Below are 13,009 nucleotides of genomic sequence, written 5' to 3'. Positions count from 1 at the left end.
ACGAATGCTTCGTCACCATTTACTCACCTTCGCCTCATTCCAAACCAGCTTTTAGACATTATTGACTGAGGTCTTCAGTTCTGCTTAACTTTATTTATAGTCCCCGTCTGTCTCTTTTAGATGTCTGTTACCAGTGCCAGAGCTGGTATTTTAACATGAGTAACACTGGAAAATCTGACGTGTGTCTGATTGTGATGTAAAAGTCATGTATAAAGGAGGCACTAAAGTTCGTAAATGATTTCCTTCATGCTTGATGTGAATAATTGAAACAATATTTAGGGAGGTGAAGATGATGGAGAAGCATGGAAATGACAGAAACACAGACAGACAGAGAGTGAGAACACGTGTCCCATACTTGAGTTTCTGAATGTGCCTGTGGATCGATTCACAAAGAGACAGAGCAGAGAGAGTAAGACAGGAAGAAAGGAGAAACTAGTGAATACAGATAAACACATTTAGAGAAAACACAACATGTTTTTCATCACACACACTGACCAGTGGCGTTGAAAACTGCTGGTGAGGGGGGGTTGAATGTTTCAGCCAATAAGGTGTTGTAAGGGGAGGAGCCAGAGCGGGTCTGTAGCATTGGATTGGCTAGGAGGTGATGATTACCCATAGTGCCTGAGGAGAAACAGCATGGTCCTTAGGGAAGTGCAGGGATACATTTCAGTTGTGGGTCATTGTGGCGAAATGGTGACGTTTGTGTGTGAAGTTCTGAAGAAACATATTTGACAATTCTAACAAATCAGGAAAAAATAATAAACTCAAGATGAAAAAAATCCCCATGATTTTTCCAATTAAAAGAGACCAACAGTGGAGCTTAACAAAGGGTGAAGGTTTTATTAATATTTTTAATATACTTTTTTATTACAAAAATTTTTTGTTTGTTATTTATATTTTGTATGTTTTAAAATAAATGATCAAATATTTTTTAAATGTAATAAAGTTTTTATTCATATGTCTTATAAACTTTTATTTTTATTTGTTATCACTAATATTTATTTAATTTTTATTTTAAAATAAATAGTTTTATATATATATATATAATGTAAGCATAACATTTTTATTCATATTTTTATTTATTTTTACAACTAATATTTTATTATTTGTTATTACTAATATTTATTTAATATTTATTTTAAAATAAATAGATTTATATATATATATATATATATATAATGTAAGCATAACATTTTTATTCATATTTTTATTTATTTTTACAACTAATATTTTATTATTTGTTATTACTAATATTTATTTAATATTTATTTTAAAATAAATAGATTTATATATATATATATATATATATATATAATGTAAGCATAACATTTTTATTCATATTTTTATTTTTTTTTACAACTAATATTTTATTATTTGTTATTACTAATATTTATTTAATATTTTTTAATTTTTAAAATACATTTTAAAATAAATCATATATTTAATAAATGTAAGGGTAAAATTTGTACTCATAATTTTTTAGATATTAGATATTTTATTGTTTGTTATTACATTTAATCAATATTTCTTATGTTTTAAAATGTCAATTTTTTGATGTAAAGTTTTTATTCATATTTCATGTGCTTTTATTATTTGTTATTACTAACATTATTCATATTTTTTTTTAAAATAATGTATTATACATTATATATTTTCTTTATTAATATTTTATAAGTGTGTATATCAGTGTGTATATTTCACCTCGGGTGAGTGTGGGTGTGTTGTTGATCTCAGCTGCCATGAAGGACGATTCTGTCTGCCGTCGAACAGTGTCATTCCACATCCTCCTGATGCGACTCTGAACACACACACACAGGTGAGATTTAAGCCACAGGTTTGTAACCTCCTGATATTTCCACAAAGACACACACACACATGTGCATTACCTGTCTTTGTGCTGGCGCGTGCCGTGATTGGCTGCCGCCGTAGTAGCGATTGTTGCCTCGATGGGCGGAGCTCTTGAGGGAACCGTGGGAACTGGTGGAGGAGGCGTGGCCACAGCAGGGTGATTGACGCAAGCATTTGCTATATTCTTTCTGCACCTGTCAAACACGCAACACTGTGTGTGAAACCAGGTTAGAAGGCCAAAAACAGGTCACAAAATACCCAGAAACACCCACACACCTTCTTCTGCAGGGCGCAGTGCAGGAGGAAGATGAACATGCCGTGCAGGGCGTTGAAGGAGGTGAAGAGGTACGCCATCACCACGCTGTTGTCGTTGATGAACAGGAGGCCAAAGATCCACGTCAGAGACACCAGTAACAGCAGCGTCACAGAACTGACCGTCCAGCACCTGCACACACACACACACACCGTTACGAACACTTGATGTCGTCCACCCAGCGTTGGTATCACTAACTAAAAATATACTAAAAAACATGGTAACACTTCACAATACGGTTTCATTTGTTAACAGACACATCACAATATTCCTTATTTAAATAATGAGAAAATAATCAACATTCAAGCAGGAAAAAGTCCTCTTTAATTCTTGTGATCACAAGATCCTGGAGGGACTAAAAACACTGTCTACTGTCTACTTAGGCAGCAACTCCACATGCCACATGAATAGTGCTTTGAATAACACAAAATAATATATAAATGTGTGGTAAAACGTTTAGGCAAGCAGTGCATTCTGGAACTGCCCTCGCTACAATGTGGTAATGCTTTATATTTTGGCTAAAAGAGAATCTCCAAGAGAGTAGAGAATAACAAACATGGGATAAGCTCATAGTGATGTGCTTTATTTTCACGTTTCCACTAAACAGAGACACGTGAGGAACCCGCGCGGGACCCCTGAATTCTTACTTGATGTTGTCGAAGCGGCTGGAGTCTGGTTTCAGCACGGTGGAGTGACGCAGCATACGGTGGACGGTGATGACCAGCACTGCCAGGTTCAGCTAGACGCAAGAGGTCAAAGGTCAGACCAGCTCTTAAGAGAGCAGAAATCCTTCAGAAGATACTCAGTTCAGCACTATAATACAGTTATGTTGCATTTTTTTATCTAAATTTGTAGTGAATATAATATAAAATATCACTATTCCAACAATATAAACAATAAACAAAGCAGTTTTATAAGCTCTCTACATACACCATACAACTCACATACTGTGTAGTCAATATAAATATATATTGCGAAGTTGGCATGAGTAGTGCAGAAGTTCGGCATTATAAACACAGCCAATGTCTAACAAAAAGTGTCGATGATGCATTTTATGAACCAGTGAATTTAAATGAGTCTCACCAGGATAACGAGGGAGGCGGGGCCGATAAACGTCCAGATGAAGTAGTTATCCACCCTCAACCAGCAGCTACACAACACACAAAATCTGTATTACATACACACATCAATATCAGCACACGTGACGCCTGCAGACAGAAACACACTCACGCTTTGGGTCCTCCGTAGCTCCGGTAGTCGATGGCTGTGGAAATGGCCACCACCAGCGTGGGGAAGCCGTAGGCGGAGAGGTAGTAGTACTTACGACGAGACGTCTCGCTTTCAAACACCTCCACCATCAGCACGTACAGCTGCACCGTCTCCATACAGAGCCAGCAGAACACGGACAGCAGGAAGAAGTGCAGCAGACCGGCCAGAACCGGACACACAACCTACACACAAACACACACCTGACGCATGAGCGCCGCACTGCTGATGTGGTCTGGTGTGGCCTGGTTCACTCTAATGTGACCTGGTGGGGTCTGGTTTAGTCTAATGTGGTCTGGTTTCACCTGATATTATATGGTCTGATGTGGTCTGATTTTGTCTAATGTAGTCTGGTTCAGTCCGATACAGTTTAGTCTGATGTGGTCTGGTTTAGTATAATACGGTTTAGTCTAATGTGGTCTGATATAGCCTGAGATGGTCTGATATTGTCTAATAAGGTCTGGTTCAGTCTGATACTGTTTAGCCTGATGTGGTCTGATTTTGTCTAATGTGGTCTGGTTAAGTCTGATACTGTTAGTCTAATGTGGTCTGGTTTAGTCAGATACTGTTTTGTCAAATGTGGTGTGGTTTAGTCTGATATGGTCTGATTTTGTCTAATGTGGTCTGGTTTAGTCTGATACTGTTTAGTCTAATGTGGTCTGATGTGGTCAGATTTTGTCTAAGGAGGTCTAGTTTAGTCTGCTGTGGTCTGATATGGTCTGATTTTGTCTAATGTGGTCTGGTTTAGTCTGATACTGTTTAGTCTAATGTGGTCTGATGTGGTCAGATTTGGTCTAAAGTGGTCTGGTTTAGTCTGATATGGTCTGAGGTGGTCTGATTTTGTCTAATGTGGTCTGGTTTAGTCTGATACTGTTTAGTCTAATATGGTCTGATGTGGTCTGATTTTGTCTAATGTAGTCTGGTTCAGTCCGATACAGTTTAGTCTGATGTGGTCTGGTTTAGTATAATACGGTTTAGTCTAATGTGGTCTGATATAGCCTGATGTGGTCTGATTTTGTCTAATGTGGTCTGGTTAAGTCTGATACTGTTAGTCTAATGTGGTCTGGTTTAGTCAGATACTGTTTTGTCAAATGTGGTGTGGTTTAGTCTGATATGGTCTGATTTTGTCTAATGTGGTCTGGTTTAGTCTGATACTGTTTAGTCTAATGTGGTCTGATGTGGTCAGATTTTGTCTAAGGAGGTCTAGTTTAGTCTGCAGTGGTCTGATATGGTCTGATTTTGTCTAATGTGGTCTGGTTTAGTCTGATACTGTTTAGTCTAATGTGGTCTGATGTGGTCAGATTTGGTCTAAAGTGGTCTGGTTTAGTCTGATATGGTCTGAGGTGGTCTGATTTTGTCTAATGTGGTCTGGTTTAGTCTGTTACTGTTTTGTCAAATGTGGTGTGGTTTAGTCTGATATGGTCTGATTTTGTCTAATGTGGTCTGGTTTAGTCTGATACTGTTTAGTCTAATGTGGTCTGATGTGGTCAGATTTTGTCTAAGGAGGTCTAGTTTAGTCTGCTGTGGTCTGATATGGTCTGAGGTGGTCTGATTTTGTCTAATGTGGTCTGGTTTAGTCTGTTACTGTTTAGTCTAATGTGGTCTGATGTGGTCAGATTTGGTCTAAAGTGGTCTGGTTTAGTCTGATATGGTCTGAGGTGGTCTGATTTTGTCTAATGTGGTCTGGTTTAGTCTGATACTGTTTAGTCTAATGTGGTCTGATGTGGTCAGATTTTGTCTAAGGAGGTCTAGTTTAGTCTGATGTGGTCTGATATGGTCTGAGGTGGTCTGATTTTGTCTAATGTGATCTGGTTTAGTCTGATACAGTTTAGTCTAATGTGGTCTGATGTGGTCAGATTTTGTCTAATGTGGTCTGGTTTAATCTGATACTGTTTCGTCAAATGTGGTGTGGTTTAGTCTTTTATGGTCTGATTTTGTCTAATGTGGTCTGGTTTAATCTGATATTGTCTAATGTGGTCTAGTTTAGTCTGATACTGTTTTGTCAAATGTGATGTGGTTTAGTCTGATATGGTCTGAGGTGGTCTGATTTTGTCTAATGTGATCTGGTTTAGTCTGATACAGTTTAGTCTAATGTGGTCTGATGTGGTCAGATTTTGTCTAATGTGGTCTGGTTTAATCTGATACTGTTTCGTCAAATGTGGTGTGGTTTAGTCTTTTATGGTCTGATTTTGTCTAATGTGGTCTGGTTTAATCTGATATTGTCTAATGTGGTCTAGTTTAGTCTGATACTGTTTTGTCAAATGTGATGTGGTTTAGTCTGATATGGTCTGAGGTGGTCTGATTTTGTCTAATGTGATCTGGTTTAGTCTGATACAGTTTAGTCTAATGTGGTCTGATGTGGTCAGATTTTGTCTAATGTGGTCTGGTTTAATCTGATACTGTTTCGTCAAATGTGGTGTGGTTTAGTCTTTTATGGTCTGATTTTGTCTAATGTGGTCTGGTTTAATCTGATATTGTCTAATGTGGTCTAGTTTAGTCTGATACTGTTTTGTCAAATGTGATGTGGTTTAGTCTGATATGGTCTGAGGTGGTCTGATTTTGTCTAATGTGGTCTGGTTTAGTCTGATACTCTTTAGTCTAATGTGGTCTGATGTGGTCAGATTTGGTCTAAAGTGGTCTGGTTTAGTCTGATATGGTCTGAGGTGGTCTGATTTTGTCTAATGTGGTCTGGTTTAGTCTGATACTGTTTAGTCTAATGTGGTCTGATGTGGTCAGACTTGGTCTAAAGTGGTCTGGTTTAGTCTGATATGGTCTGAGGTGGTCTGATTTTGTATAATGTGGTTTGGTTTAGTCTGATGTGGTCTGATATGGTCTGATGTGGTCTGGTTTAGTCTGATGTATTCTGGTTTAATCTGATGTGGTCTGCTTTTGTCTAATGTGGTCTGGTTTAATCTGATGTATTCTGGTTTAATCTGATGTGGTCTGCTTTTGTCTAATGTGGTCTAGTTTAGTCTGATACTGTTTAGTCTAATGTGGTCTGGTTTAGTCTGAAGTGGTTTGATACGGCCTGGTCCTCGTGAACTCACAGTATAGTGTGTTTTATCCATGCCGATGAGGAAGAGGAGCTGTGAGATGAAGAGCGTAAGGCAGAGGTTCTTGTGGATGGTGGTGCGGTCGCTCTGAAGGCCCCGCAGGCAGCAGAAGGTGGAGATACACAGAGCCAGACACACCAGAGAGATCACCATCCCCACCCACGTGATGACGAAGAGGATCAGACCCTGAACGCCGCCGGGATACTGACGCAGAGAGAACAACAGAGCGTGAACGACAGACACATCACCGCGTGAAGAGTTAAACACGCATGTTTGAAACTCACGGCGGGCTGCTGGTGGTTCATGAGCACAGCGAAGTTGGTGAGATGTGAGCAGGCACAGGTGGTGTGCGTGTTGTTGCTGTGCGTACGTCTGCAGCCCTGCGACGACCACTGCCCCGTCATCGAGCGCTCCGAGTAATTCCAGAACGAACAGTTGGGATTGAAGTGGTTCTCCAGCTGTCAAAACCAAACACAGATGCTTGTGACCCCTACAGATGTGGTTAATGCACTTAATTTTTTCAGTTTAACGCAGTATCCATTTTTCATCATCCTTTAGCTAGCGTTACATTGTTGCAGCGTGCAGCCGCATTCAGATCTCTTTCGTGCGTGAATGGGCAAAAACACACAAAATTATGCCAAAATGCCGCTTTGTCGAGTATCCTCGTAAGCACAGTCTTAAATGAGTTCAATAAAGTCTTAAATGACTGTAAAGAGTTGTGATAACATCCGATGTGTGTCAGATCTTAAAGTGACAGCAGCCTAATAAACCTGCTGCAGTCTGTCATTAATGTTAATCAAAGAACAAAAGACAAAGAGAAAATCACTCACTGCTCTTGACTGAATCACTTTTGTAGGTTTAACCATTTATGGTTTAGGGTATTAATTTATACTAATTTCCTTGTTATTCAGAAAAAAATTAAAAATTTTAAGTCAAATGGCATTTGAATGTCCCTCTAAAACTCTCTTTCCCACAGTCACCCTCACACTGAAGACGCCTGTTGAAGTGCTTTTAACTTCATTTCTAAATTTGCAGCATTTTGATAAGTAAATTAGGTATTTTTATTCACAAATCAACGTTGTCTAACATAGTTTTACTGTAAATTGAGAAAATATCAATGTTTACATAGGCAACGCTGTACCACAGTGGGATTTTTTATAGATAGTAGCATCAACAATATGATTGCAGTTATTTATTTATTTGAAGTGTTATGTATAAATAACAAAATTGCATCTTCTTTTCAGAAAATAAAAACAGCAATATTTTACGGAAAGGGCAATAGGAAGAGATGAGAGTGAGGATGAGTTAGCCAAATGATAGGGATCTGCTTATTTTTGATTTGCATGAGTTCCAAGTATATAAATCTATACATTTTTTTTTTTTAAAAAGTGCATTTAAATAGAAAAGAAAATCATAATTTTATAGAAAAAATATATTTTATATTGTGGTACAGTGTTGCCATATGGCAATGTTTCCCTAAGTACCCCCCCAACAAATCTTTTTTGATTTGCGTGATTGAAGCAATTTCAAGTAATAAAAACGTATTTGAAAAAAATATTTAATGATCAGAACATAATGCATACATGAGGATTAATCTATATTTAATTCATAAGTTATGCAGTGACAACTGTAAAGTGTTCAATTTCTGTGTATTATCCTTCCTGTTAAATCAAATATTTAAAATATACTGTCTTTATGTTGTTTCTCCATTCATTTGGAGTTTGAATGTGGAATTATATATTAAAAACTTTCATGTTAGGTGCGATTAATTACAGAAAAATGTACGATTAATTTAATCGATTGATAGTAATTTGTTTTGGATGAATGTGTGAAAGTATCTTAGCAGCACTGAAGCTACATGAACTCGTCCATCTCAACCTCTCACAAATCTGCATCATTGATTCTGGTGTTTTCCTGTTTGTCACTGTGAAACAATCTGTACAGTAAAAACACTGAAGAAATGAAAGCCTGACGATCGTGTTCTCCAGCATGATTTGAGATGATAAAAAGCAGAGACACTCATTTAATTTGATGTACAACAGATGTGTGTGTGTGTTTGCACCTGCAGGTGTCGCAGTGTGAACTTGACAGGTTCGGTCAGAAACACGCGGCTGGACTCTTTATTCATGGAGGCAGAGATGATGTGGGAGTTGACGGCCAGACTGTGTCCTCCCGCCTTCGGCTCGCCGTCCGTCTTCACCGTGGCGTTTTGAGTGGAGAGAAACGAGCCCAGATTTTTGTAGAGCGTGAAAACCACCTTCACCTGACCTGATGGACACACACACACACGCACAGACAGACTCGCGTCATTACCGCGCACGCTCAGATCCGCGTCGGCTCCGCATGACACATTTATCTGCGATCAGTACGACCGATCCCACACAGCTCTCAAAATAACCCTCGACATCACACACACATGAAGTCACCACGGCAGCCACAGGAGCCCGTGGCCATGGCGACTGTTGCCATGACGACTCTGAGAGAACCGGCCCGGATACGCGTTTCCGTAGAGACAGTGATTGCGACGGAGACAGAGAGACTGACCGTTGCGGCTGTACTGCTTGATGGTGGACGAGGACACGTGGATGGTGCTGTCGCTGTCATACGAGTTGGGGAACGACAGATCCTTCAGCTCCATCTCAGTGTTGAGCACATACACCTCCAGATCTGAAACACACACACGTTTGCTCTTAAACCACAATTCAACATAAACTCGAACACATTCACTCACCCAGATAACAAAAATATGTTCTAAGAATGTTTCACTAACGTTCCATTTAAGTTATTCTCAGAATTTTTCAATGTTTTAAAAATATTTGTCTTGGTTATGTGAATATTCAGAAAACATTCCATTTTGCAAACATTGTGGGAACGTTATTTGAATGTTTTCTGAACATTCTGAAACAAGTAGCAACATTTAAAAAACCAACTAAAACATTTCAGAAAAACATTATGATGTATAAATAATGTTTTTATAATGTTATGAAAGACCAGATAACTGAACGAAAATTCTATTAACGTTACTGGAGGAACGTTTGTTCATAATGTTGAGAGAACAAAAATTTAAATTTGCAATAAGGTTAACATTTATAAATATTAATTTATGAATATACAATTTTCCATTGTTAATTAATGTATTAGTATATGTAGAAATGAGCATTAACTGAGACTAATACATGCTGTAAAAATATTGTTCATTTACTTTTTAACATTTTTCAACATGTTAACGTACAATTTTTTGCAAAGTGTTACAAAATATTTATTTGATGCATTTTTTTTTTTTGCAATTTACATAATTAGATTTGCTTCTGCATGATTTTTAAAGCATTTATTTTGCAAGTGTAAATATTTAATAATTTATTTATAAATCAATTCTGAATGAATTATGTCAGCATAAAGTCAGTTTTTGTGTGATATAATTATCAATAGCCATTGTTTCTTTACATACAGTATCATTCAAAAATGTGGGGTCAGTTAGACTTTTTTTAAAGAAATTAATACTTTTATTCATCAAGAACGCACTAAATGACACTAAAAGTCATTTACAATGTCACTAAATATTTCTATTTCAAATAAACGCTGTTCTTTTGAACTTTCCTTCAATTCATCAAAGAATCCTGAAAATCTTTGATCTCACTGATAATAATCATAAATGTTTCTTGAGCATCAAATCATCATATTAGAATGATTTCTGAAAGATCATGTGACACTGAAGACTGGAGTAATGATGCTGAAAATTCAGCTTTGATCACATGAATAAATTACACTTTACTATATATTCACATAGAAAACAGCTGATTTACATTAGAATAATATTTTGTGATTTTTACTGCATTTTTAATCAAATAAATTCAGCTTTGATCACAGGAATAAATTACACTTTACTATATATTCACATAGAAAAAAGCTGATTTACATTAGAATAATATTTTGTGATTTTTACTGCATTTTTAATCAAATAAATTCAGCTTTGATCACATGAATAAATTACACTTTACTATATATTCACATAGAAAAAAGCTGATTTACATTAGAATAATATTTTGTGATTTTTACTGCATTTTTAATCAAATAAATTCAGCTTTGATCACATGAATAAATTACACTTTACTATATATTCACATAGAAAAAAGCTGATTTACATTAGAATAATATTTTGTGATTTTTACTGCATTTTTAATCAAATAAATTCAGCTTTGATCACATGAATAAATTACACTTTACTATATATTCACATAGAAAAAAGCTGATTTACATTAGAATAATATTTTGTGATTTTTACTGCATTTTTAATCAAATAAATTCAGCTTTGATCACATGAATAAATTACACTTTACTATATATTCACATAGAAAAAAGCTGATTTACATTAGAATAATATTTTGTGATTTTTACTGCATTTTTAATCAAATAAATTCAGCTTTGATCACATGAATAAATTACACTTTACTATATATTCACATAGAAAAAAGCTGATTTACATTAGAATAATATTTTGTGATTTTTACTGCATTTTTAATCAAATAAATTCAGCTATGATCACATGAATAAATTACATTTTACTATATATTCACATAGAAAACAGCTGATTTACACTGTAATAATATTTCACTGTTTTTACTGTATTTTTGATTAAATAAACACAGCCTTGGTGAGCAGAAGAGGCTCTTTCAACATTAAAGAGTCGTGCCGTACCGATGTTGGGAGCGCGGTCGCTGAAGTGACCCCCGTACAGGTTATTGGCCAATAGAAACGCTCCTTTCTCCATGACGTCGAGCAGCATGGTGGCGGTGTGCGACTGCTCTGTGACGTTCATGTCCTGCCACGACTCCAGCGCCTCCAAACGCAGCAGGTTATCCACCGTCTGCACCACCGCCTGACACACACACACACACATGAGGCGTCGTACGCCGAGACACGAGTGTGTGACTGTGTGCTGTATAATTACCTGAATAAACGCTCGGCAGGTCCGTTCTCTCTTCTGAAGCTGAAAGACACAAACAAAACTGTGTTACTCTGATAGTTGTTGTGTGTGTGTGAGTATGTGTGTGTGTGTGTGTGTGTGTGAGCACCTTATTGTAGTTGCGTGTGGCTGACTCCTTGTTTCCGGGTCGGAGCGCCTGCAGCTGTGAGTCCAGAATGTCCAACAGCTGCTCCATCAGACGCACAGAGGAAGTGACATCACCAGCATAGACCCGCCCCCGTGTGTGATTGACAAGTACAGCAGCGATATGTGCTGCGTTCTCCCCGCTCTTAATCTACAGATACGAGAGAGAGACATCAAATATCTTTCCTGACCTTCAGTATCTGTTCATCCTTCTGATGACCCCTGACCTTTTGAGCGACCTGGCTGACCCAGGGTGAGGTGCAGTTGCTGAGGTCAGGACCTCTGGGGTTCCACACCACGTCATCTGCCATACACTGATACGAGGCTATACCTGAAAGAGGGACAGAGAGCTGTCACGGTGAGGACGACCAAACGATTTCAGCCAGGTGCGAAGGGTTCGACGCCATGGTTACAGGAAACACATAAACAAAACATGATCCGAGCCGTGTTAGTCAGATCTCCACTGATAGTTAAAGACCTGAGGAAGCAACATGACGCAGCACACATGAGTGGAAAGCACCGGACAAAAAAACTTTCACTCTTTTACCCGTAAGACCAGAGGAGTCATTTCCCCGCAAGGGTTCAGAAGGGTGGAGAAGTCAACAAAAGACTGCACTTATTGTTTCAACATCAAGATTAAAATATACCAATTTGTCAGAAGGGAAAGTTTTTATCACTTTTTAACAACTTTATCATTTCAGTGGTCCTGCTGTGTGTCAAATGGATTTTTGTAAGTATAATTTTTCTCAATTAAAATGAGTTCATGAAAACTGCATGCATAATTATATTACAATTTGAAAACAGCATTTAGATTTAAATGAAGTTCATCACTTCGCTCTGCAGGAGAGAGTGGCTTTAAAGCTAACATTAGCATATGACCTTCAAGTCCCTTGATGTAATCCGTACGATCAGTCAAAACACTGATGGGAATCCACTTGCCTTCAATAACGATGCGAGATACGTTTTAAAATATTCGGGCTTTGTACGAATTACTATGACAAAGATTGTGATAAACAGAAATTCTCACACACTGACCGAGGGATCCTTTGGGACACGGTCTCTCCACCGTTTCTCCTCGGTGAGTCGGAGGCCACTGCACCCCGCGGGTCACGCGGCCATCGCACATGGGTGTGCGCGGCCCCTGCGGTCGGCGGGGAGGCCTGACGGTCACCGGGACCGTGGCTGTGATGGGCCGCCCTGCCGGAGCTCTGTTTATGGCTCCCACCGGGTGAAAGGTCACGGACGGGATGGACGTGGGGCTGAAGCCCATCGACACCGTGGTGGAGAGCGCATTCGGAGGAGTGGTGGAGAGAAGAGGCGTCGAGAGAGGATCTGAGAGAGGATAAACACGGTCTCAGTGAGACTGAACGGAAAACAAACAGAGACGGGAATCATTCGGAATTCTGAACTATTAAAGGGTTA

General features: G+C 38.2%; 1 protein-coding gene across 3 annotated transcripts in view; it reads right to left on the bottom strand.

Annotated features, from left to right (window-relative positions):
- LOC125271074 (adhesion G protein-coupled receptor L1-like) overlaps nucleotides 1-13,009 on the bottom strand; it is a 46,389-nt gene that overhangs the window by 3,077 nt on the left and 30,303 nt on the right. For 2 of the 3 annotated variants that reach the window (XM_048195003.1, XM_048195000.1), the window contains exons 10-26: nucleotides 12,623-12,919; nucleotides 11,815-11,918; nucleotides 11,553-11,738; nucleotides 11,429-11,467; nucleotides 11,176-11,356; nucleotides 9,025-9,147; nucleotides 8,543-8,748; nucleotides 6,765-6,938; nucleotides 6,475-6,684; nucleotides 3,392-3,612; nucleotides 3,245-3,311; nucleotides 2,809-2,900; nucleotides 2,125-2,293; nucleotides 1,887-2,042; nucleotides 1,702-1,798; nucleotides 496-621; nucleotides 356-373 (exon numbers count right to left, since the gene is read on the bottom strand). In XM_048195003.1, the coding sequence (XP_048050960.1) occupies nucleotides 356-373; nucleotides 496-621; nucleotides 1,702-1,798; nucleotides 1,887-2,042; nucleotides 2,125-2,293; nucleotides 2,809-2,900; nucleotides 3,245-3,311; nucleotides 3,392-3,612; nucleotides 6,475-6,684; nucleotides 6,765-6,938; nucleotides 8,543-8,748; nucleotides 9,025-9,147; nucleotides 11,176-11,356; nucleotides 11,429-11,467; nucleotides 11,553-11,738; nucleotides 11,815-11,918; nucleotides 12,623-12,919 (2,466 nt within the window). The remainder of the gene's footprint in view (nucleotides 1-355; nucleotides 374-495; nucleotides 622-1,701; nucleotides 1,799-1,886; nucleotides 2,043-2,124; nucleotides 2,294-2,808; nucleotides 2,901-3,244; nucleotides 3,312-3,391; nucleotides 3,613-6,474; nucleotides 6,685-6,764; nucleotides 6,939-8,542; nucleotides 8,749-9,024; nucleotides 9,148-11,175; nucleotides 11,357-11,428; nucleotides 11,468-11,552; nucleotides 11,739-11,814; nucleotides 11,919-12,622; nucleotides 12,920-13,009) is intronic. The other variant, XM_048195002.1, reaches the window with a different exon arrangement.

The sequence above is a fragment of the Megalobrama amblycephala genome, linkage group LG7 (assembly GCF_018812025.1).
Source record: "Megalobrama amblycephala isolate DHTTF-2021 linkage group LG7, ASM1881202v1, whole genome shotgun sequence".
Taxonomy (NCBI): Eukaryota; Metazoa; Chordata; class Actinopteri; order Cypriniformes; family Xenocyprididae; genus Megalobrama; species Megalobrama amblycephala.
Note: the sequence above shows the minus strand (reverse complement) of the source record. Positions and strands in the feature narration are given on the sequence as shown.